The 23,637-nt window shown below is 37.6% G+C and overlaps 1 protein-coding gene across 4 annotated transcripts in view; it reads right to left on the bottom strand.

Moving 5' to 3' along the window:
• The window catches only part of NEK10 (NIMA-related kinase 10), a 259,204-nt gene that overhangs the window by 40,809 nt on the left and 194,758 nt on the right, over window positions 1-23,637 (bottom strand). For all 4 annotated transcript variants that reach the window (XM_011956225.1, XM_011956226.1, XM_011956228.1 and 1 more), the window contains 5 exons: window positions 19,588-19,771; window positions 19,416-19,502; window positions 16,538-16,592; window positions 11,303-11,340; window positions 11,063-11,203 (listed from right to left, as the gene is read on the bottom strand). In XM_011956225.1, coding sequence (XP_011811615.1) covers window positions 11,063-11,203; window positions 11,303-11,340; window positions 16,538-16,592; window positions 19,416-19,502; window positions 19,588-19,771 — 505 coding nt within the window. The remainder of the gene's footprint in view (window positions 1-11,062; window positions 11,204-11,302; window positions 11,341-16,537; window positions 16,593-19,415; window positions 19,503-19,587; window positions 19,772-23,637) is intronic.

The following is a 23,637-nucleotide window of genomic DNA, read 5'->3' as shown; positions in this document are numbered from 1 at the left end:
CAAGGAGAGTCTGAGCTCAGGTACAGCTCTGCCCCCAACGGATGGTCCTTTCCTACCCACTCTGATAGCGGAAGACAAAGGACGTATAATCTTGGGAGTTCCAGGGCCCTGCCCATCGCCAGTCCCCCTCCATACTACCATAGCTGATGCTCTTTGGAAAATACCAGCTCCTGGGAGGAGGCCAACCAGCACAAAAATAGAGCATTAAACCACCAAAGCTAAGAACCCTCATGGAGTCCATTGCAACCCCCACCCTGCCACCTCCACCAGAACAGCCACTGGCATCCATGGCTGAGAGACCCATAGATGGTTCACATCATGGAACTCTGTGCAGAAAACCCCCAGTACCATCCTGGAGCTGGGTAGACTTGCTGGGTGGCTAGATCCAGAAGAGACACAACAATCACTGAGCTTCAGTTCACAGGAAGCCACATCCATAGGAAAAGGGTGAGAGTACTACATCAAGGGAACACCCATTGGGACAAAAGAATCTGAACAACAGCCTTCAGCCCTAGACATTCCCTCTGATAGAGCCTACCCAAATAAGAAGGAACCAGAAAACCAACCCTGGTAATATGACAAAACAAGGCTCTGCACCACCCCCAAAAAACCACACTTGTTCACCAGCAATGGAGCCAAACCAAGAAGAAATACCTGATTTACCTGAAAAAGAATTCAGGAGGTTAGTTACTAAGCCAGTCAGGGAGGAACCAGAGAAAGGCAAAGTCCAGTGCAAGAAAATCCAAAACACAATACAAGAAGTGAAGGGAGAAATATTCTGGGAAATAGACAGTTTAAAGTAAAAACAATCAAAAATTCAGGTAACATTGGACACACTTATAGAAATACAAAATGCTCTGGAAAGTTTCAGCAATAGAATTGAATAAGTAGAGCTCAAAGACAACGTCTTCAAATTAACCCAATCCAACAAAGACGAAGAAAGAGGAATAAGAAAATATGAGCAAAGCCTCCAAGAAGTCTGGGATTATGTTAAACAACCAAGCCTAAGAATAATTGGTGTTCCTGAGGAAGAAGAGAATTATAAAAGCTTGGAAAACATATTTGGGGGAGTAATCGAGGAACACTTCCCTGGCCTCGCTAGAGACCTAGACATGAGAAAACAAGAAGCACAAAGAACACCTGGGAAATTCATTGCAAAAAGATCATCACCTAGGCACATTGTCATCTATTATCCAAAGTTAAGACAAAGGAAAGAATCTTAAGAGCTGTGAGACAGAAGTGCCAGGTAGCCTATAAAGGAAAACCTATTAGATTAATAGCAGATTTCTCAGCAGAAACCCTACAAGCTAGAAGGGATTGGAGCCCTATCTTCAGCCTCCTCAAACAAAACAATTATCAGCCAAGAATTTTGTATCCAACAAAATGAAGCATCGTATATAAAGGAAAGATACAATCTTTTTCAGACAAACAAATGCTAAGATAATTCACCACTACCAAGCCACCACTACAAGAACTGCTAAGAGGAACTCTAAATCTTGAAACAAATCCTGGAAACACATCAAAATAGCATCTACTTAAAGCATAAATCACACAGGACCTATACAACAAAAATATAAGTTAAAAAGCAAAAACAAAAAACAAGAAAACAAAAGTGCACAGGCAACAAATAGCACAATGAATGCAATGGTACTTCACATTTCAATACTAACATTGAATGTAAATGGCCTAAATGCTCTGCTTAAAACATACAGAACCACAGAATGGATAAGAACTCACCAACCAATTATCTGCTGTCTTCAAGAGATTCACCTAACACATAAGGACTCACAAAAACTTAAAGGGGTGGAAAAAGGCATTTCATGCAAGTGGACACCAAAAGTGAGCAAGGTAGCTATTCTTATATCAGACAAAACTAACTTTAAAGCAACAGCAGTTAAAAGAAACAAAGAGGGACATTATATAATGGTAAAAGACCTTGTCCAACAGGAAAATATCACAATCCTAAACATATATGCACCTAAAAACTGGAGCTCCCAAATTTATAACACTAATAGACCTAAGAAATGAGATAGACAATAACACAATAATAGTGGGGGACTTCAATACTCCACTGACACAATTAGACAGGTTATCAAGACAGAAAGTCAACAAAGAAACAATGGATTTAAACTATACCTTGGAACAAATAGACTTAACAGATACAGACAGAACGTTTCATCCAACAATCACAAAACATACATTCTATTCAACAGTGCATGGAACTTTCTCCAAGATAGACCATATGATAAGCCATAAAACGAGCCTCAATAAATTTTTAAAAATTGAAATTATATCAAGCACTCTCTTAGACCACGGTAGACTAAAACTGGAAATCAACTGCAAAAGGAATCTTCAAAAGCATGCAAATACATGGAAATTAAATAACCTGCTCCTGAATGAGCAATGGGCAAAAACAAAATCAAGACGGAAATTTAAAAATTCTTTGAACTGAGTGACAATAATGACATAACCTATCAAAACCTCTGGAATACAGCAAAAGCAGTGCTAAGAGGAAAGTTCATAGCCCTAAATGTCTAATCAAAAAGACTGAAAGAGCACAAACCGACATTCTAAGGTCACACCTCAAGGAACTACAGAAACAAGAACAAACCAAACCCAAATCCAGCAGAAGAAAGGAAATAACCAAGATAAAAGCAGAACTAAATGCAATTGAAACAAAAAATATACAAAAGATATAGGAAACAAAAAGCTAATTCTTTGAAAATATAAATAAAATTGATAGACCATTAGCAAGATTAATCAAGAAAAGAAGAGAGAAAATCCAAATGACCTCACTAAGAAACAAAACAGGAGATATTACAACTGACACTACTGAAACACAAAAGATCATTCAAGGTTACTATGAACACCTTTATGCACATAAACTAGAAAACCTAGAAGAGATGGATAAATTCCTAGAAAAATACAACCCTCCTAGCTTAAATCAGGAAGAATTAAATACCCTGAACAGACCAATAACAAGCAGCGAGATTGAAATGGTAATTTAAAAATTATCAACAAAAAAAAGGGTCCAGAACCAGAGGGATTCACAGCAGAATTCTACCAGACATTCAAAGAATTAGTACCCATCCTTTTGATACTATTCCATAAGATAGAGAAAGAGGGAACCCTCCCTAATTCATTCTATGAAGCCAGCATCACCCTAATACAAAAACCAGGACAGATTATAACCAAAAAAGAAAACTATAGACTGAAATCCTTGATGAACATAGATGCTAAAATCCTTAACAAAATACTAGCTAACCAAATCCAACAACATATCAAGAAGACAATCCACCATAATCAAGTGGGTTTCATACCAGGGATACAGGGATGGTTTAAAATACACAAGTCAATAAATGTGATATACCACATAAACAGAATTAAAACCAAAAATCAAATGATCATCACAACACATGCAGAAAAAAAGCATTCAACAAAATCCAGCATCCCTTTATGATTAAAACTCAGCAAAATTGGCATACAAGGGACATACCTCAATGTAATAAAAGCCATCTATGACAAACACACAGCCAACATAATACTGAATGGGGAAAAGTTGAAAGCATTCTCTCGGAGAACTGGAACAAGACAAGGGTGCCCATTCTCACCACTCCTCTTCAACATAGTACTAGAAGTCCTAGTCAGAGCAGTCAGGCAAGAGAAGGAAATAAAGGGCATCCAAATCAGTAAAGAGGAAGTCAAACTATCACTGTTTGCTGACAATACGATCATTTACCTTGAAAATCCTAAAGACTCCTCCAGAAAGCTCCTAGAACTGATAAAAGAATTCAGCAAATTTTCCAGATGCAAGATTAATGTACACAAATCAGTAGCTCTTCTATACACCAACAGCAACCAAGTGGAAAATCATGTAAAAATATAAATACTGGCTGGGCATGGTGGCTCACACCTGTAATCCCAGCAGTTTGGGAGACTAAGACGGGCAGATCACGAGGTCAAGAGATCGAGACCATCCTGGCCAACGTGGTGAAACCCTGTGTCTACTGAAAATAAAAAAAATCAGCTGGGCATGGTAGCACGCACCTGTACTCCCAGCTATTCGGGAGATAGAGGCAAGAGAATCACTTGAACTCGGGAGGCGGAGGTTGCAGCGAGCCAAAATTGCACCACTGCACTCCAGTCTGGCAACAGAGTGAGACTCTGTCTCAAAACAATAAATAAAATAAAAATACTAAGAATATACCTAACCAAGAAGTCGAAAGACCTCTACGAGGAAAACTACAAAACACTGCTGAAAGAAATCATAGCTCACACAAACAAATGGAAACACATCTGATGCTCGGGGATGAGTAGAATCAATACTGTGAAAATGACCATACTGCCAAAAACAGTCTACAAATTCAATGCAATCCCCATCAAAATACCACCATCATTCTTCACAGAATTAGAAAAAGCAATTCTAAAATTCATATGGAACCAAAAAGGAGTCTGCATAGCCAAAGCAAGACTAAGCAAAAAGAACAAATCCAGAGGCATCACACTACCTGATTTCAAAATACACTATAAGGCCATAGTCACCAAAACAGCATGGTACTGGTATAAAAACAGGTACATAGACCAATGCAACAGAAAAGAGAACCCAGAAATAAACCCAAATACTTACCAACTGATCTTCAACAAAGCAAACAAAAACATAAATTGGGGAAAGGACACCCTTTTCAACAAATAGTGCTGGGATAATTGGCTAGCCACAAGTAGGAAAAGAAACTGGATCCTCATCTCTCACCCTATACAAAAATCAACTCAAGATGGATTAGGGACTTAAACCTAAGACCTGAAACTATAAAAATTCTAGAAGATAACCTTGGAAAAATCCTTCTAGAGGTTAGCTTAGGCAAGGATTTAATGACTAAGAAACTAAAAGCAAATGCAATAAAAACAAAAGTAAATAACTGGGACCTAATTAAACTATAGAGCTTTTGCATGGCAAAAGGAACAGTCAGCCGAGTAAATAGACAACCCACAGACTGGGAAAAAGTCTTCACAATCTATAAATGTGACAAAGGACTAATATCTAGAATCTACAACAAACTTAAAAAAATCAGTAAGAAAAAAAATCCTATCCAAAAGTGGGCCAAAGACATGAATAGACAATTCTCAAAAGAAGAGACTCAAATGGCCAATGAACATATGAAAAAACATTCAACATCACTAATGAGCAGGGAAATGCAAATCAAAACCACAATGCGATACCACCTTTCTCCTGCAAGATGGTCATAATCAAAAAATCAGAAAACAGTAGATATTGGCATGGATGCGGTGATCAGGAAACACTTCTTCACTGCTGGTGGGAATGTAAACTAGTACAGTCACCATGGAAAATAGTGTGGAGATTCCTTAAAGAACTAAAAGTTCTTTAAGCCAGCAATCCCACTACTGGGTATCTACCCAGAGGAAAAGAAATCATAATACAAAAAAGATACTTGCACATACATGTTTGTAGCCACAATTCACAGTTGCAAAATTGTGGAACCAACCCAAATGCCCATCAACCAATGAGTGGATGAAGAAACTGATATATATATATATATATCATATATATATTTATGATGGAATACTACTCAGCCATAAAAAAAGAAATGAATTAACAGCATTTGCGGTGACCTGGATGAGATTGGAAACTATTATTCTAAGTGAAGTAACTCAGGAATGGAAAACTGAACATCATATCTTCTCACTGATATGCGGGAGCTAAGCTATGAGGATGCAAAGGCATGAGAATGATACAGTGGACTTTAGGGACTTGTGGGGAAGAGTGAGAAGCGGGTGAGGAATAGAAGACTACAAAAATGGTGCCGTGTATACTGCTCAGGTAATGGGTACACCAAAATCTCACAAATCACCACAAAAGAATTGTATCCCAATGACTTATGGAAAAAGTTTTTAAAAATTAAAAAAAAAATGATTAATGGTCAAAATATCAACAGTAACAGGAGTTTGGAAGAAGTTGGTTCCAACTCTCATGGATGACTTTGAGGGGTTTAAAACTTCAGTAGAAGTAGTAATTGCAAATGTAGTAGAAACAGCAAGAAAACTAGAATTAGAAGTAGAGACTGAAGATGTGACTGAATTGCTGCAGTCTCATGATAAAACCTGAATGGATGAGCAGTTGCTTCTTAGGGATGAGCAACAAAAGTGGTTTCTTGTGATGGTATCTACTCTTGGTAAAGATGCCATGAACATTGTTGAAATGGCAACAAACAATTTAGAATAGTCTCTAAATTTAGTTCATAAGCAGCAGTAGGTTTCAGGGGACTGACTCCAGTTTTTGTAAGAAGTTCTACTATGAGTAAGATGCTACCAAACAGCATTGTACGCTACAGAGAAACTTTTGTGAAAGACTGAATTGACTGAGCAAACTTCATTGTTATCTTATTTTACAAAATTGCTACAACCACCCCAATCTTTAGCAACCACCAGCCTGATCAATCTGCAGCCATCTACATGGAGTCAAGACCCTCCACCAGCAAAATGATCATGACTTGTTAAAGTCTCAGATGATCTTTAGCACTTTTTAGCAACAAGGCATTTTTAATTACAGTTATATATGTTTTAGACATAATGTTATTGTGCACTTAATAGACTTAATATAGTGTAAACATAACTTTTATGTGCATTGGAGAACCAAAAAAATTCATGTAACATGTTTAATTGTGATATTTGCTTTATTGCTGTTGGCCGGAATGGAAACTGCAGTATCTATGAGATACGCCTATATCTATAAAAGCTGCAAAGAAGATGCTTACAGTCTGGTTGGAAAACATAACTAATACTTCACAAATCCCAACAATGTATATAATTATATGCCAAGTTATATAGTATAGACTAGTATCATAGAAGTTTTGGCTAAAATTTGTGAGCAAATTTTTGTATGATTAAAAATGCTACGCAACATAATAAAAGAAGGTATGTACCTAAATCACTTTGGCAATTGTGAAGATGAGTTTTAAGTACTTGATGTTAATAATTAACTTGAAAGTAAACTACTAAAAGTTGTTCATATAAGGACAACTAGAATGTTAGCTATGCTTTCTAGAATATTTGAGAAAAAAAATTGACAATTTGATTTAGATCTGCCTTTACTAACAAAATGGAAGCATAAAAAAAGATTCATAGTCATCCAATAAGAAAACATAATTAAGGGCCCAGAAATATAAAGTGACAATTTCTATTAAAAATGCAGCACACAAGAATATCCATACATCGGTTCAGTGCCTGGGTGTCATGTGCTGTCTAAATAAAAACCTGAGCAAGGAAGGGGAAAATGTCAGCGTTAATTGGTCAAATTAGGCCATATTTTTAGTTGACATTACATTTGCACTTGACAATTTAGGTTTGACCTACACACCCAAAAATTTACATTTGACCCACACTAAGAGAATCCATACCATTATAGTAGGTACTTGACAAAGAACATGTTTCCTGTGTTATATTTTTGTATAATTTAATTTTCACCAATATATACCATTTCTCTTGCCTTGAAAGGAAATGATTGTTTCTTTTTTTATACAAGACAGACCTGAGACCTTTTTCCCCAGTTCCAAATACTTGGTAATATTCAGTTATTTGATTAACTGATTTGACTGTATAGGCCACAGAATCAATCTATTTTTGAAGAACTGAGTTTCCCAAGGCATGGGACACCTACACAGCCTAATTTCATTAGTAGGTATATCAGGTATTAAGTAGTTCAGTAGGAAAGGTATTCCTTTTACAGTTTTCTTTCTGTTGTTTATATCAAGGATTAAGTTTCAGTATCATGCAAGCATGTTTTCACCATTTCTCAAATATGAGGCAATGCTCCTTTACAGCAAAGACAACAGACCTCAGGATAAGCAGACAACAGTATCTACTTGGAATTTAATGTTGTCTTTCTTAGATTTGTATTTACTTTTACAATGGTCATCTACTTATGGCAAGTGATACTATACTGGTTCTCATTTACAGAAATAATAACAACTTTCCTCTAAAAATGAATTTAAATTGAGTTAGTCGATAGAAAGAAAAATATTAGGGAAATAATAGTACATATAGTTCTCAGATATAGGCAAATTTGTACCATGGTAATAATTCACTAGTGACTAAAATTGGGAAAACACAGCTAAAATAATTAACGTGTTAAAAATGTTTCTTCATTCAGTTATTCATATTAATTACTGTTAATATTTTCATTTGTATAATATATGAATTCCTAAGTTGTCTACTGGCAGGGAATTGCAATCTATTATTTAATTCAAATAATTTGTAGAAAATAAATTATTGATACAATTTAGTTAGTATTAAAAGATAGAACAAGGGGATTTTTAATACAAGTAAGATAAAACAGTTTCATTGTTATTTGTTCTAGAAGAGTTTGGAGGTACTGCTGTTATTACCACGACATGAACCTAGAAGTTCAGCTTTTAGGAGTACCACACAGGCAAGATCATATTACAATATAGCCACTTGGCACTCTAAAATAATGGTTCTAACCCTGTATTCTGCCATAATACATGGAAAATAATGGTCACATACTAGATATATTCCTGGGGGAATGCCCTGATTTTGGCAAAATTCTCCCCTTTCTGCTATTTTTTCCAGAACATTTAGGCAATACAGGGCTGTAAATGTTGGTTATGCGTAAGTTCCAACATGTTCCCTTCTATCCAAGAAAGCAAAACCAAATGTTAAGTAAATGAAAAAACACTAATATAATCAGCTTATTTAACAATAAAAAATAAATCATTCACAAATTTAAGTGTTTTACCTATTTTTCACAACAAATACTTAAGGTATAACTCACTACTGACAGGACCAATAATGTCTCATGACACCTTGGTCCAAACGTACTACTTTATTGTTGGAATACCAGATTAATGTCACCTCTTTATACTTTAGTTAAGACAGAGATACCAAAGTAATGACTGGATTAGAGCATGATTTGCAGATGCAGTGACCTAAGTGAATGATACTGGCACCAGCTCTTTATAATTTGATAAAGCAACCAATCATCCAAATTTACTTGCAACACTTAAAGGTAGGAGTTTTTTAATTAATGGAAAAAACCTTCATATTAAGGTTGAGAAAAATAAAGTTCTCATTTTCTGACATGAAAGTAGAATAATTCTCAGGTGGTAACCCAAATATTCCCTTGTGAATTAATGTGTTCTACAATATCAGTAAAACCTAACCGCTCCTTTTATGTATAAAATGTAGCACTCACTGATAACAGGCCAGGAGTGGTGGCTCACACCTGTAATTCCAGCACTTTGGGAGGCTGAGGTGGGTGGATTACTTGAGGTCAGGAGTTAGAGACCAGTCTTGCCAACATGGCGGAACCCCGTCTCTACTAAAAATACAAAATTTAGCCAGGCATGGTAGTGGGCACCTGTAATCCCAGCTACTCAAGAGGCTGAGACAGGAGAATTGCTTGAACCCAGGAGGTGGAGGCTTCAGTGAGCTGAGATCGCACCACTGCACTCAAGCCTGGGCAACACAGTGAGACTCTGTCTCAAAAAAAAAAATGCTTTTGTGTATTCTGATACAAGTTTTAACAATATATGTATCAGCAGAGTTTAAAGAATTAGATGATATAGCAAACTGTAGGGATAAGAAAGAAATGTATGTAAACTGGGCCATAATGAAAACAGTTTGTTTAAAGGTCCACAGATCTGATCAGTGTCACTGACATAAAATCAAGTCTTGCACTGAACTAAGTCAGCATACTGTTCAGGAAAAATAATTTCTAATATGGATTAAAACAGAACTGCCAATTGCTTACATACATATGTGTGTCCCATTCTTGTTGTTATAACATCAGTTAATAACAATCATCTTAATTTCATAATTATATTTTGAACTTACCTTTGCCAAAATAACAGAAGCAGAGCATGGTCAACATGATAGTTTCAGGCATCTTAATAAAACCATCATTTTTGGCATCTATGCTGACATTGCAATGGCCCCAAACTGTCAATAACTCATCCAAAGCAAATTTAATAAATGTGGAGACATGGGCTAATATTACAGTCAGTTTGCCTATATTCACTATGCACATTAGCTCTACAAAAGAATGTGAATCAAGGAGGCTGAGGTGAAAATACCATTAAATAATAATCCCAAATTAACCAATAGTAAAGTAGAACTCTATGTTCAAGAGTTGTACACTCACACACATGATAAAAGCATAATCATTAAACTTTTTTCTGAATTGTCTAGGTTTAGCTAAAAATTTTAATGTTACTGATGGACTTTGGTCCTCTTTAACAAAAATGAGAAACATTAATTAACACACTCTTCCCAAACCTTTATTATAAACTTTTATGTTTAAGTATCTATAATTTTTCAATTATTAGGGAAACAATGTGATATGTCATTTTAATCGTGGGTGGATCACCTGAGGTCAAGAGTTCAAGGCCAGCCTGGCCAACATGGTGAAACCTCATCTCTACTAAAAACACAAAAATAGCCGGGCGTGGTGGCAGGCACCTGTAATCCCAGCTACTCAGGAGGCTGAGTTAGGAGAATTGCTTGAACCTGGGAGGTAGAGGTTGCAGTGAGCCGAGATCGTGCCACTGTACTCCAGCCTGGGTGACAGAGTGAGATTCTGTCTCAAAAAAAAAGAAACATAAATAAATAAAAAATAATTATTTGTGTAAGGGTATAGGAGATAGAAAAAATATATGACTTACTCTCTTCATTCTACATGTATCATGTAGGTGTGGAGTTTACAGAAATACCTTTGTAAAACATGGTTACTATTTTTTGTTTGTAGGTATGTACTTGAAGCATCAGTAGGTCAACTGGCTAACATTCCCACCATGGCAGAAATGCAAATTTTGGAAAAAACAGCCTATAATATTTCAATCAACAGTGAACACAGAAGGCATTTTGTTATCATCAAATTGCCAAACTAATAATGGTGAACAAACAAGGCAGAATTCTCCTGCTGTTTGTATCAAAATTACCACCCAAGCATCGTTCAGACATCTCAGGTCCAACTATAATTCTGCATTTGCCCATTATGTGCTTTACATCAATGTGATCTAGTAAGTACTACCATGGTCTTTGAGATTTCGAAGAATCACAGCAGGAAGGCTATGGGACTGCCACCCTGTCACTAACTCGGCCTCTAGTTCCTTAATGTGGGCCCTGAGCATGAGGGGTGGCACTTTCAGAAGCAGGTCAAGAGGCAGCAATGCTGAAGAAATAAAAGGGGGAAAGATATGAAACTGTAACATAAATTACATTGAATTTTAGAGAGCTGTGTTTGATTTTATTGCTACCAACACAAAGTTACCTGGTCTTGGTCTTGATCCTGTTCCTCCAGTGAAGTCCCTGAAAATAGAATTACAGGCCATTAGAATGACTTGTTCAACTTGGATTTGACAAACTAAGAGCCTACATCTTGCTATGGTCTACATTATAAAGATTAATAAAGATTATTTTCCCTCAAGATGCTCTCAAGAGTTTAATTAAGAGGGAAATAAATATATCACAACACACAGTACAATTGACATTCTACTGACAAATGGCAGAATCATCCCACCACAGTTGTTTTTTAGGCTCTAAGTATGACTAAGAACCTAAATCGTACGATCCTGAATAATTTTCTTGTTACACTTAAACTCGAAATATGATTTTGCACTAAAAGGATATAAGATTTAAAGTGTTATATACAATATTTTCTATGATTTTTCCTGCTCTATTAAAACAAAACAAAACACCTTATACCTCTTCCTATAAAATGTTTTTTGCATTGATGATAACTATATTTCCTAAAGTTGTCAGTGTTATTAACATCCCTTGTTTGCCTTGGAGGTGGCCTTAGACCCTACCAGGGATATCTGTAAATCACCTTCAGCCTTTTTTTTCACTGTACCCTAGAACCAATGTTTTGTTTGTTTGTTTGTTTTTTGAGACGACTCTCGCTCTGTAATCCAGGCTGGAGTGCAGTGGCACGATCTCAGCTCATGGAAACCTCCACCTCCTGGGTTCACGCCATTCTCCTGCCTCAGCCTCCCGAGTAGCTGGGACTACAGGCACCTGCCACCATGCCCGGCTAACTTTTTTGTACTTTTAGTAAAGACGGGGTTTCACCATGTTAGCCAGGATGGTCTTGATTTCCTGACCTCGTGATCCACCCACCTCGGCCTCCCAAAGTGCTGGGATTACAGGTGTGAACCACCACGCCCAGCCTAGAACGAATTTTTTAATAGTTTTCTGGAATGAAATAAGAAACATCTGTGCCCTGACAAGTTGTAAGAATCATTCTTAAACTTAATGCAATCCAACAAAAAAGGCACATGATAGGTATTTGTTAAGTAGGAATAAATACAGGAATTTAAATACAAGTAAACATGGCTGATAAGTCTCTTGTCCCAACCCTTTTGTTTTAATCATAGATTTTTTGATACATGCATGCAACACCTACCTGTGTTATTAAGTGTAACAAAATTGGCGCTCATTTACCTACCACCCAAGTTAAACACTAGAATAATACCAAAATCTTTGTATCCACTTACGAGTTTCTTCCCTGTTCCTTTCCATTCCCTCTTGATCCTCACCAGGGTAGCACTCTCTGGATCCCATAATATATTCTGTTCCATTCTGAGCTCAAGGTTCCAGAGCCTTGAAAAGTAAATGGAACCTGCCAGCCTTTAACAGTTTATATACTTTCCCTAACCCTGAGATAAGGGGCATGTTTAAAAAAAGAAATGAAGCTGATCCTGCCCTCAGAGAGTCTGAAAAGAGACATGGTCACAGCAGTGCCCATGTGCAGGCAGGACAACCTCAGGGCTGAGCTGAGAAGCAGAGCATCTGTTCCAGCTCCTCGTATGCCTGCACAAATGCATGTATGCCAGATCCCAGCGAATGCTTTCCGAATAACTTTGCCCCTTAGCCTTCTAGATGAGGCTAGCACTGTCTAATAGAAACCAATTGTAAGCATCAAACATAATTTTTAAGTTTTCTGGTAGACAAATTTTTAAAAAAGTAAAAAGAATATGGTGAAATAAATCTATTTTATTTAATCAAAAATATCCAAAATATTATTTCAACATATAAAAATTGAGATATTCAAACTTCTTATTTAGCTTCTAAATATTTTGCAGGATGGGTTCAACAAAGAAACCCAGAAAAATCCTAAACAAATTAGATTGCAAATAACTTTAGCTTTACTTAATGTTCTTTAAAGAATTATAAATACATTTTGGTATTGTCTCCTTTTAATTCAGAGAAGCCCCGGGGATTACCTGGGAGGGAGTTAAAAGTTATGAATTTTCTCTCCTCTTATTTGGCATAAATCAAAGGCTGTCTTTTATCATTTATTTTCTTCTGAAGTCTGCCCTTGTCTTTGCATTTCACTGTGAGCTCCCTGAAGGAAGAGAGCTTGTCTTAAACAAACCTGTGTTCCCTGGTAGCATGTCACACTGTATTACCACATTTCATGGCACAATTTTGCGAATGTTGCTTTAGGTCAGGTCCTGTTCACCTTGGAACACACTTTCCAAAACATCAACTTCAATGTATGGGCCATTTTCCATATCCACCTGTTGACTTGGTCATAACCCCAAGTTAAAGCTTGCTCTATATCCCTGTTTCAATGATCTTCAGATTAAACTTTGCCTTTCTGCTGATTCTAGCTTACACAATTTGTTTTAAAGCATTTAGTTAATGACTAACTTTTTAAAAACCATCTCAAGCTCTAAAAGATACAGACCATATTGGGTTTTTGTTTGTTTTTGAAGGGGTGGACATCAACCAATTTGTGCAAATAAGACAATTTTCCATGGATCCTTTCAAAAAAAGAGTAGAACTATTTTTGACAGGGCCAAGATACCTACATTCATCGGATTGGAAATTTTCATTTTAATATAAAATTCACTTAATTAGGAGTACAACATATGTCATAATTTACTTTTGAACTAAAATACTTGCTTTGTTAGTGATAGAAAGTCAGTAAGTGGGGAAGGTTGGGTACTAGCAAGCCCTAAAGATCCTTTGGAAGATCTTCTAACTCAGATCTCCAGTCCCCACAAACACCCATTGTGGTTCTCTTTGGCATTTTGGACTACTTTTCTTTCCCCTGCCCTCCCCATTACTTCTGACCATGACTGCTTTGCACTTTTGCCCACTAAAGAACGCCATGAGGTCTTACAGGGTTTTCTCAAATATCTTTCTGACAGATCACACCCCCTATTGATAAGTTTTTCTTGGGTTTTTATTCCCAGAAACACTGGGAAAAAGTTAGGAAATTAAAAGGCTCCATCCTACCTCCTCCTGGTCTTCATTTGAAGAAGATAAATGTATCAGTGATACACCTTTGACTAAACAAGAAAAGGATTTGTCTGTAGGAACCTTCCTTTGTCACCTAACTGAATTCCCCAGGAATTTGCTGAGCAGGTTCTTCTGAACTTCATTTACATTATGCGATTCCCAGCACCCTCAAACCCAGAGATAGATCCAGATAGTTCCATTGAGGCTGCCCAGCACTAACACCTGCTCCCTTCAGCAAGCACCTCTGATGGACTAGTCAAGGATCTCAGCTCTCCTCAAGGCAGTAAACAGGCACCTGATCCCAGCCAGGTCAATCTGGCTCTCTCTCTCTCAGGATTTTGAATCCTAAAAAAGGTGATATGAGAATGGAATAAACAAGCTGGAAGTTCATTTATCCCAGAGTTCTCCTGCCCTTACAAGCCTCCTAAAAATGTCTCCTTTATAGACTTCAGGGACTGAACTGGCTCGTATGTCTTCCCAAGCTTAATCCTCCAGAGTCTAAATTACACAAGCCCCATAATGCCTTCTAAAGAAACCCCAGTCACATAAGTTAGCTAGAGTCAGGCTCCTTTGCTTGTATCCAAAAAGCCATGCCTGCTATAGCACATCGCAGCCTTAGTGTTTTATCACACAGATGCTGCCACCTCCTGAGTGGGAGTCATCCCACAGCTCTGAAGACCCCTGCCTGGCATCGCCACTTATATGTGGCCCAACCTCAACAAGTGCCCCAGCCTCAGAGCAGTCTGGCAGTCCTTCCTCCATCTTCTGCTCAGTTCTTATCTCAACACTGGCTGATCCCAGCTGAATATACTCCTCAAATCTAGACAGTCCTCTCATCTGTGGCCTAGAATATCATCTAATACATAGAAACCGGCTGGGCACAGTGGTGAATGCCTGTAATCCCAGCACTTTGGGGGTCTAAGGTGGGTGGATCACCTGAGGTCAGGAGTTCGAGACCAACCTGGCCAATATGGTGAAACCCAATCTCTCCTAAAAATACAAAAATTAGCCAGGCATGGTGGCAGGCACCTGTAATCTCAGCTACTCAGGAGGCAGAGGCAGGAGAATCACTTCAACCCAGAAGGCAGAGGTTGCGGTGAGCTGAGATCATGCCACTGCACTCCAGCCTGGGCAACAGAACGAGATTTTATCTTAATAATAATAATATACAGAAACCATAAAGTATATTCTTTCTTAATCTCCCTTTCTCTATTTCTCTAGCTTAATTTTATCTTCACCTCCCTTTCTTCAGACACAAAGAAGGAGTTGCCACTCATCTTCTCCAGGCCCACTCCTCTGGCTATGGTCTATGCTGCAACTGTACACTGTCAGTTATCTCTTTTCCTCTCTAATCTCTCCTCTCCATTGGTCTCTTCTCCTTCCTCTGCCCCAAATGCCCTGAGTTCATCCTGATTCTAAGAGGTCCTTTTCCATCAAACATTCCCCACCAGCTCACTCTCCCAGCTCATTTTCTCAACTTCTTAAATGCCTCCTATGTCTGCCTCTGGAACATGGCAATCAAGTTTCTGCTCCCTCTGATCTCACCCAGTGCCAGTGAAGGGGCTCCCATGAAGGTCAGGAGAACTTGCAGAAGGCTCAATCTAATAGTTTTGTTTCAGTCCCTACTCTAAGAAACAACTGTCACTGACACAGCGAGCTGTCCTAAAATAACAACTTTACTTTGCTTTTAAAAGAGAATCTCCCAAACATATTCCACCTTCCCTTGCAACTAGCTGTGGTCATATGAGGAAGTTCTGGCCAATGATATGTGATCAGAAGTGATGAGCATAACATCTGGGTCATATCCTTAGAAGAAAGAGGGGTGCCTCTACTTCCCCTTTCTTCTTCTTGCTGGCTTGGAGGTAGGATGTGGTCTCATAAGTCATTTGGTCAAAAAGATGAAATCTATACCCTGGGGATATGGAAGAACAAGATATAAGACCAGGGCTCCACGTGACCTCATGGAGCACAGCTGCCCTACCCCGCTGGCCCACCCTGGAGCTCAGAGAGGCTAACTGATTTGCTCAAGGTCATGAAGCTAGAAAAAGGCAGAGCTAGACTAAGGCCCAAGTCCAAGATCAGCACCTGTTTCAGTATGCTACTTGGTGAACTATAAACGGTTCTGGGCAAGTAAGCTCTAACTCCTTCTATTTCCACAGGCACATGGAAACTTCTGGCTATCAGGTTTCAATTCAGCCATCAACAACTCAGCTCTGCAAAATCAAAAAATATTTCTAGGAGCTCAATTTGTACCTACCTTGTTTGGGATTGTCTTTCTCCGCCTGAAGCACTAAAACTTCTCTTTAAAATGTCTGAGATGAGAAAATAGAAATAAGTTTACATTATTTACTCTGCAAATCTTTTGTTTTTTAAGTTTTAATAAAACAACGCTGAACAACAAATGCTGGTGAAGATGCAGAGGAAAGGGAACTCATACACCGTTGGTGGGACTGTAAATTAGTGTAGCCACTATGGAAAACAGTATAAAGGTTCTCGGCCGGGCGTGGTGGCTCACACCTGTAATCTCAGCACTTTGGGAGGCTGAGGAGGGTGAATCACGAGGTCAAGAGAGCAAAACCATCCTGGCCAACATGGTGAAACCCTGTCTCTACTAAAAAGTACAAAAATTAGCTGGGTGTGGTGGAGCATGCCTGTATTCCCAGCTACTCAGGAGGCTAAGGCAGGAGAATCACTCGAACCGAGGAGGCGGAGGTTGCAGTGAGCCGAGTTGCAGCACTGCACTCCAGCCTGGTGACAGAGCGAGACTCCGTATCAAATAAATAAATAAATATTCTCTTGATAAAACTAAAAATGGAACTTCTACATGATCCAGCAATTCCACTACTGGTATATATCCAAAAGAAGGGAAGTTAGTATATCAAAAAGATATCTCCACTCTCGTGTTTATTGCAGCACTACTCACAACAGCCAGGATACGAAATCAAACTACGTACCCATCAGCAGATGAATGGATAAAGAAAATGTTTAACAATAATGTATTGAATATTTAATAGCTAGAAGGGGACATTTGAAATGTTTCCAACACAAATAAATGATAAATGTTTGAGGTGATCAATATCTGAATTACCCACACAATATGTAATTTGATGACTACACATCGTATGCATATATCAAAATATCACAAGTATCTGAATAGGAACAAATATTATATATCCAAAAAATTTAAATAAGTTTTTTATAAAATTCAAAATAATAAAGAAGATATATATTCCATGAATGGCTTTGTCTATAAACACTCTCATTGTTCTAAGGTCAAACTTTTCTCTGTAAATGGCAGGTAGGAAATATTCTAGGCTGTCACAACTGAATTCTGCTGCCACCGTAGCATGAAAGCGGTCAAACAACATTCAAGAAACAAATACGGCTTTATTCATGGCAAAACACAGTATCAACAAAAAACAATGCTGAATTTCTGTTACCTGAGCAATTGTACATACTGTAAAAATTGTCTTTGATTATGAAAACATGAGCTAAAATATGTTACAAATTGTCATTTATTTGTCAGGTTTCTTTAAGGGCCTTTTTTCTAAAGCAAATGTGTAAACAAACAAAAACAACTCTGTTATTAATATCTAACAAAACACAATAAAATGTCATGCAATAAAATGTCATAACCATCCTTCCCAAGCTACCACATGCAAATTTAAGGGTCAAGCATCTTTTTCCTACCTCCCCACTAACCCCCCAACCATTGCTGTCAGCTATATAGAACACCGAACTTATCTCAAAACAGTCAGTAATAAATTTCATCTGGAATTTGTTATATATGTTTATATGTATAAATATTTTTCCTATATGAGCTTCATGTTTTCCCAATCGCAAATTAATACACCTAGAAGGCAGGGATTTACAGAGAAAATAGGACAGAATATTGAAAACTGGGGTTGTCCCAGAAAATCTGGAACATCGAGTCATCATTTCAATGGACCAATTAAGTTTGGAAAGGACAAAGAATGTAGCTAAATCCTTAGGGTTCTACTTTGATCCTTAGAGAGACTATTTTAAATGTTCTTTTATGAGATTTTCATAGTATAGTCACTGAGGAGAGAGAATTATTTTCACTTAATTTATTTCAGAATATTTCTACCTACAGTTTTTAATATTTTATCAAGTTACTCTTTTTTTTCTTTTTTTTTTTTTTTTGAGATGGAGTCTTTCTGTGTCACCCAGGCTGGAGTGCAGTGGTGCCATCTCATCTCGGCTCACTGCAAGCTCCGGCTCCCGGGTTCACGCCATTCTCCTGCCTCAGCCTCCCGAGTAGCTGGGACTACAGGTGCCCACCATCACGCCCGGCTAATTTTTCTATTTTTAGTAGGGACAGGGTTTCACCGTGTTAGCCAGGATGGTCTCCATCTCCTGACCTTGTAATCCACCCGCCTCAGCCTCCAAAGTGCTGGGATTACAGGCGTGAGCCACCACGCCCGGTCTCAACTTACTCTTTTCAAAAAAAATTGTTTATCTTCATTTTCCATTTTAACTTCTCTTTCAGTTTCAGGTTTGTTGAGTATGTTTGATTCTATCTCTCTTTATAATCTTTAAATTTTATCTAAATATACCTTTTCCTTTTCTTTCCCATATCCCAGTATGACTATTTTTTTACTGTTTTAAATTAAGTCAAGATTAACATTATGAACTGAATCTATATGTCACATTTTTTATAACTCTAAAAACATTTCTTTTGTTTTATTGTTTTAAATGTAACACAGGCCTTTAGATTTATATAAATAAAATTATACAAAATTAGTCTATACCAAGATCAATTTCTTCTACAGACTTTGAATTTCCCTAACCAACAGGCTCGTAAAAGGTCATGTCCATTACTCCCGTGGTTATTTGGCTGTCTCCAAGATATTTTGATTCTCTAGTTAGAACCTGCATTTGCTGGTAGAAATAATAAAACTATTCATTTGACAGCTGAGAAAATATAAAACCACTGTGCTGGCTAACCTTTGGGCTCTGTCAGAGAGACAGACACATCTGTCCTAATTAGCATTGTACCTGAAAAACAAACCACTGGGTTATGTATATGGTGATATTTCCTTGACTCAAGTATGATTTCCAAATCGCTATCTTCTGGAATCCTGCAAATGGCAAATTGATAAAAGAAAGCTTACTGAATGTAGATTCTTTCAGAGGACTTGAACTGGAGCTGCTGGAGTTATCCGAAATGTCCAATTCATCATCTAGCTCTGAATATATATCTGCACATTAATTAAAAACAATAAAAACGCAAATGAGTCTTGAAACAGGAATGCATTCATGCTTACACGCTGCCACTAGCAGTACCTTTCTCAGTATTTTCCAGGTTGAAGTTATCATCTGACAGGATTTCGTCACAGGCCCTGTCTTCGTCTTTACCATAGGAGGCCTGGAAGCCTTCAGGGGGCAGGTCTGCACTTTCTGAAAGTTCACTTTTCAGGCTGGCTGCCCCACTGCTGCTGCTACTCAAGCTTGCCTTCTCAAAGGTCTCCTGGAAAGAGAAATTCAGTTTTTCATAGCCTGTTTCTCCATCCTTCCTTCTATAGGACCTAAATCTTGTTAGAACATATATTAACTGCTTCAAATATCGATATAAATGTTTGATGCAGAAGCAGCATCAGTAGTTCCACCTACACACCTGTTTCATAATCTGTTCAGTCCATAAATACAGAAAGATGCAAGTCTATAAGCTACATTGGATCAAAAAGGAGGGAGGTGGCAAGAGTGCTCAGTAGAAAAGGCCCATACAACCTTTTGGGGGAAGTTGGGGGGGAAATGTACTTCTAAGAAATAGACTATATCAATTTAGGAGAAATTTCTCTAAGTTTTTTCAAAAATATTTGCTATCAAATCCTTTCAGTACCATAGCAAATAAGCAAGGCTTATTCTCTTCAAAACTCCAGGAAAATTAGTAGCAGACAAAGCCAGGCCATGGAGAGTGAGAGGCAAGGTCTTCCAAAAAAAGAAGGGCTACAGAGAACAGAACTTACAAACCACTTGGGACTCTACACTACTGCGTGGCTTGAACACTCCCTGTGAAACTAGCCAGTGTCCTCCTGAATCCTCCAAAACAGATGGATGCATTTCCATTATGATAGCACTACAAAGTCATCAATCTGGTTGTGTAATTCCACATTTCCCTAAATAATAGCATTAGAAAATGCAAAAATTATGTCTCAAGGGTCAATAAAAATAATTAATGCTGGAAGTTTTCTTTTTTCTAACAAAAAGACCGTGTGGAAGGAATGACTATGAATCAGTAAAAAATACCACTTGTTTCTTACCCAAGCAACTCTAAAACCTAAGACGTTCTTTGTGTGGGACTATTTGCAGCAAGTGTGAAGAGCCTTCTTAGGCTGTGGGGCTAAACAGTACTGACAAAGCAAAGCTACAGAACAGGTAAACAAAAAGACAAAGAAAGGCCATGATGGAAGAAAGGATAACAGGCAGAGAGTGTGAGAAGAAAGAAAAAGGTGCATTTATTGAAGGGGAAAGAATTCCCTCTATGAATTGCATACAAGATGATTTAGCCACAAATTACCTAGCACTTCTTGACTAAAAGGCCCCAATGATGCCTATTTGAGAGACAGACTTATTTTATTTCAGATTTATGTGTTTATTTCTTTTCCTACAGTTAAAATGACGCAGCTTCAAGGCATAGGTTTCTAAAAACTCCATAATAATAGAATTTGTGGATTAAGTAAACCTAAGTTCTTAGGGATAACTAGAGTCAGAAGTAAACCTCTAAAAGCTTCCATATGGTTATGTTCTGTAGGTAAGATGAAAAGATTTAAAAAATATTAAAAACATTTGTGCATTGCAAACTGTCTAATCAATTGCTGTTTAAACTTTCTTTTCCCTGAGATTCTTTTCAGTGATTCTTCAAAGTTTCACCAAGCTCCTTGTTTTGTTAAAGTTAATTTGCAGGTGAAGGAGTATTTTAACTTTGATTTTCCATAATTAGTACATCAAATGTTCAAAGGCGGTTTTATGACTCTGAGTTGCTAATTTCTGCTTCTGAGGTCCACCCTGGTTGGCTAACTTACAACCTGAGATGGGAAATGCTTTGGTCGCTCTCCGGCAAAAGATATGTGCTACTCAGAAATTTTTCCAATGCCTAAAGCTAGTATGGGGCCTCTAAGGCCAGCCTCAGCTCTGCCACACTCAACCCCTGATACCAAATCCAGGAGCTCTTTCTAAGGCTCAAAACTTTATTGCAAAACCAACTCAACTTCTTCCATGCCTTCCTCTTTTCTTGGTCCCAAACCACAAAACCCTTCTTCCTCTAACTATCTTCAACTGAAGTCATTAGAAATTTGCATAGAAATAAAAACCCAATTCAAGGCCTTTTCCTTTTTATGACCTTTTTTATTCGAAGTAAATCATCTTCTACCCTATCCTGAAGACCACAAAGGGCATCTGCAACCTTTTAAGGGCTTTACACCCAAGATATGTCAATGTTACCAAGGCTAAAAAAGATGAAGGAGAATTTTTGAATTGAGAAAAGTTTTTATTCTGTCGATGCAATTAAGATGCTGGAATTCGAATATCTCTAAAACTAGCAAAACTTTAACAAAGGCTTCATTTATCTTAAGAACAGTCATGGATAAAACATCAGAGGAAAACATTTTTCTTTGAACATATGAAGAGTCAGGAGAAGCTGGAGTCCCCGCTGAAAAAGGCAATTCGAGACTTAAGGAGACTGGACTTGCAACCAAAACCCAAGAACCAATCGGATCATAAATCAAGTCACTTGTAACTGCCAAAATTTCATGCATAGGTAATAGACTGTTTGCATAAATTCTGATAAAGGGAAATTTACAATCTGAGAGAGATGCTTTTTCAGACTCTGTATGCATAAAAATATGATAATATAGAATGGATAGTTTTGATTTAAAATTTATATTTCTAGACAGGGCGTGGTGGCTCACGCTTGTAATCGCAGCACTTTGGGAGGCCAAGGCAGGTGGATCATGAGGTCAGGAGATCAAGTCTATCCTGGCTAACATGGTGAAACCCTGTCTCCACTAAAAAATACAAAAAAATTAGCCAGGCATGGTGGTGGGCACCTGTAGTCCCAGCTACTTGGGAGGCTGAAGCAGGAGAATGGAGTGAACCCAGGAGGTGGAGCTTGCAGTGAGCCGAGATTGTGCCACTGCACTCCCACCTGGGTGACAGAGGAAGACTCTGTCTCAAAAAAAATAAAAATAAAAATTTTTAAAAAATTATTTTTCTATAACAATCCCTTGCAGCAGTTTTTGCTTCAAAAAAATTGATATAATTTTTGACCTTGCCATAAACCATATGCCACACATTTTCCCTACTGTGATTTCTGGAGTTTTTCATTGTGAGTATTTGAGTATCCATCTCTTTATAAAATTGTTCGTTGAAGAACTGGGGGCACTTTAGTCCCTTTTAAATCCTTCAGTGCTTTGCAAAATGCCTTACACATTGTAAAGGCTCAATAAATAGTTGAGCCATTAAGTTGTCCTCAGAAGACACATCCAGCAACTACATTAAGCTATTAAAGGGATTTAGGCAAGAAAAAAGATAAAGCTTTTGAGGACAGAATTTGGCTGCTATCATCTTTTTCACTTTCTAATTACTAAGATTTATCAAGGAGTAGGAGAGGGAGTTAACTAGATATTTTTGGCATCTGCATGCATCTGTCCTAGGAATGGATAGACACATTCTGGATATCAATACGGCAGCAAGGAGAATACAATGCAAATCAGACAATAAAATTACCACTGATATGGAAATCAGCACCATTACAGAAGATGCTTCCTGTCACCACGCTAGTATAGGCACAATTATGTTGAGCTCGATTTTGCGCATTATAATGTAATATTTTTATGTGTGCAGCAGATCATAATACATTTTCAGTTGAATAGCAATTCGAACAGTAACAGACTGACATTACCCAAATTAACTGCTACAGTAGGAAAATTAAGGGCACCTATTTTATTAAAATCAGTGCAATTTTTAAAATTGCCAGAATGTTAGTTTTAGAAGGAGAGAGAGAAAGAAAATCAAGAAATAAATGTAAAGCATAACATCAGTTACATCCTATAGATGCTTTACTGTAGAACTCCAAAAAATGCACTATTTCTTTGTGTTCTGAAATGTTCATATTCTATTAGGTATATTTTTACCCAGTTTCTTCCATCTGTTTTGTTAATAAACTGTACCCTTAAATATCTCAATTTAGTGCTACCAGGTGCTCGAAATTCATCCAGCTGAGGTGATCTTTTATCAGTGCACACCACCTTCTATGGTTTTCATGGATGATTGCACAAAGAAAATTCAAACTAGGAGACAGGCCATTGACTGCATACTATTGTAAATAAACTTAGT

This window comes from Colobus angolensis, unplaced genomic scaffold, assembly GCF_000951035.1.
Source record: "Colobus angolensis palliatus isolate OR3802 unplaced genomic scaffold, Cang.pa_1.0 Scaffold411, whole genome shotgun sequence".
In the NCBI taxonomy this organism is placed as follows: Eukaryota; Metazoa; Chordata; class Mammalia; order Primates; family Cercopithecidae; genus Colobus; species Colobus angolensis.
Note: the sequence above shows the minus strand (reverse complement) of the source record. Positions and strands in the feature narration are given on the sequence as shown.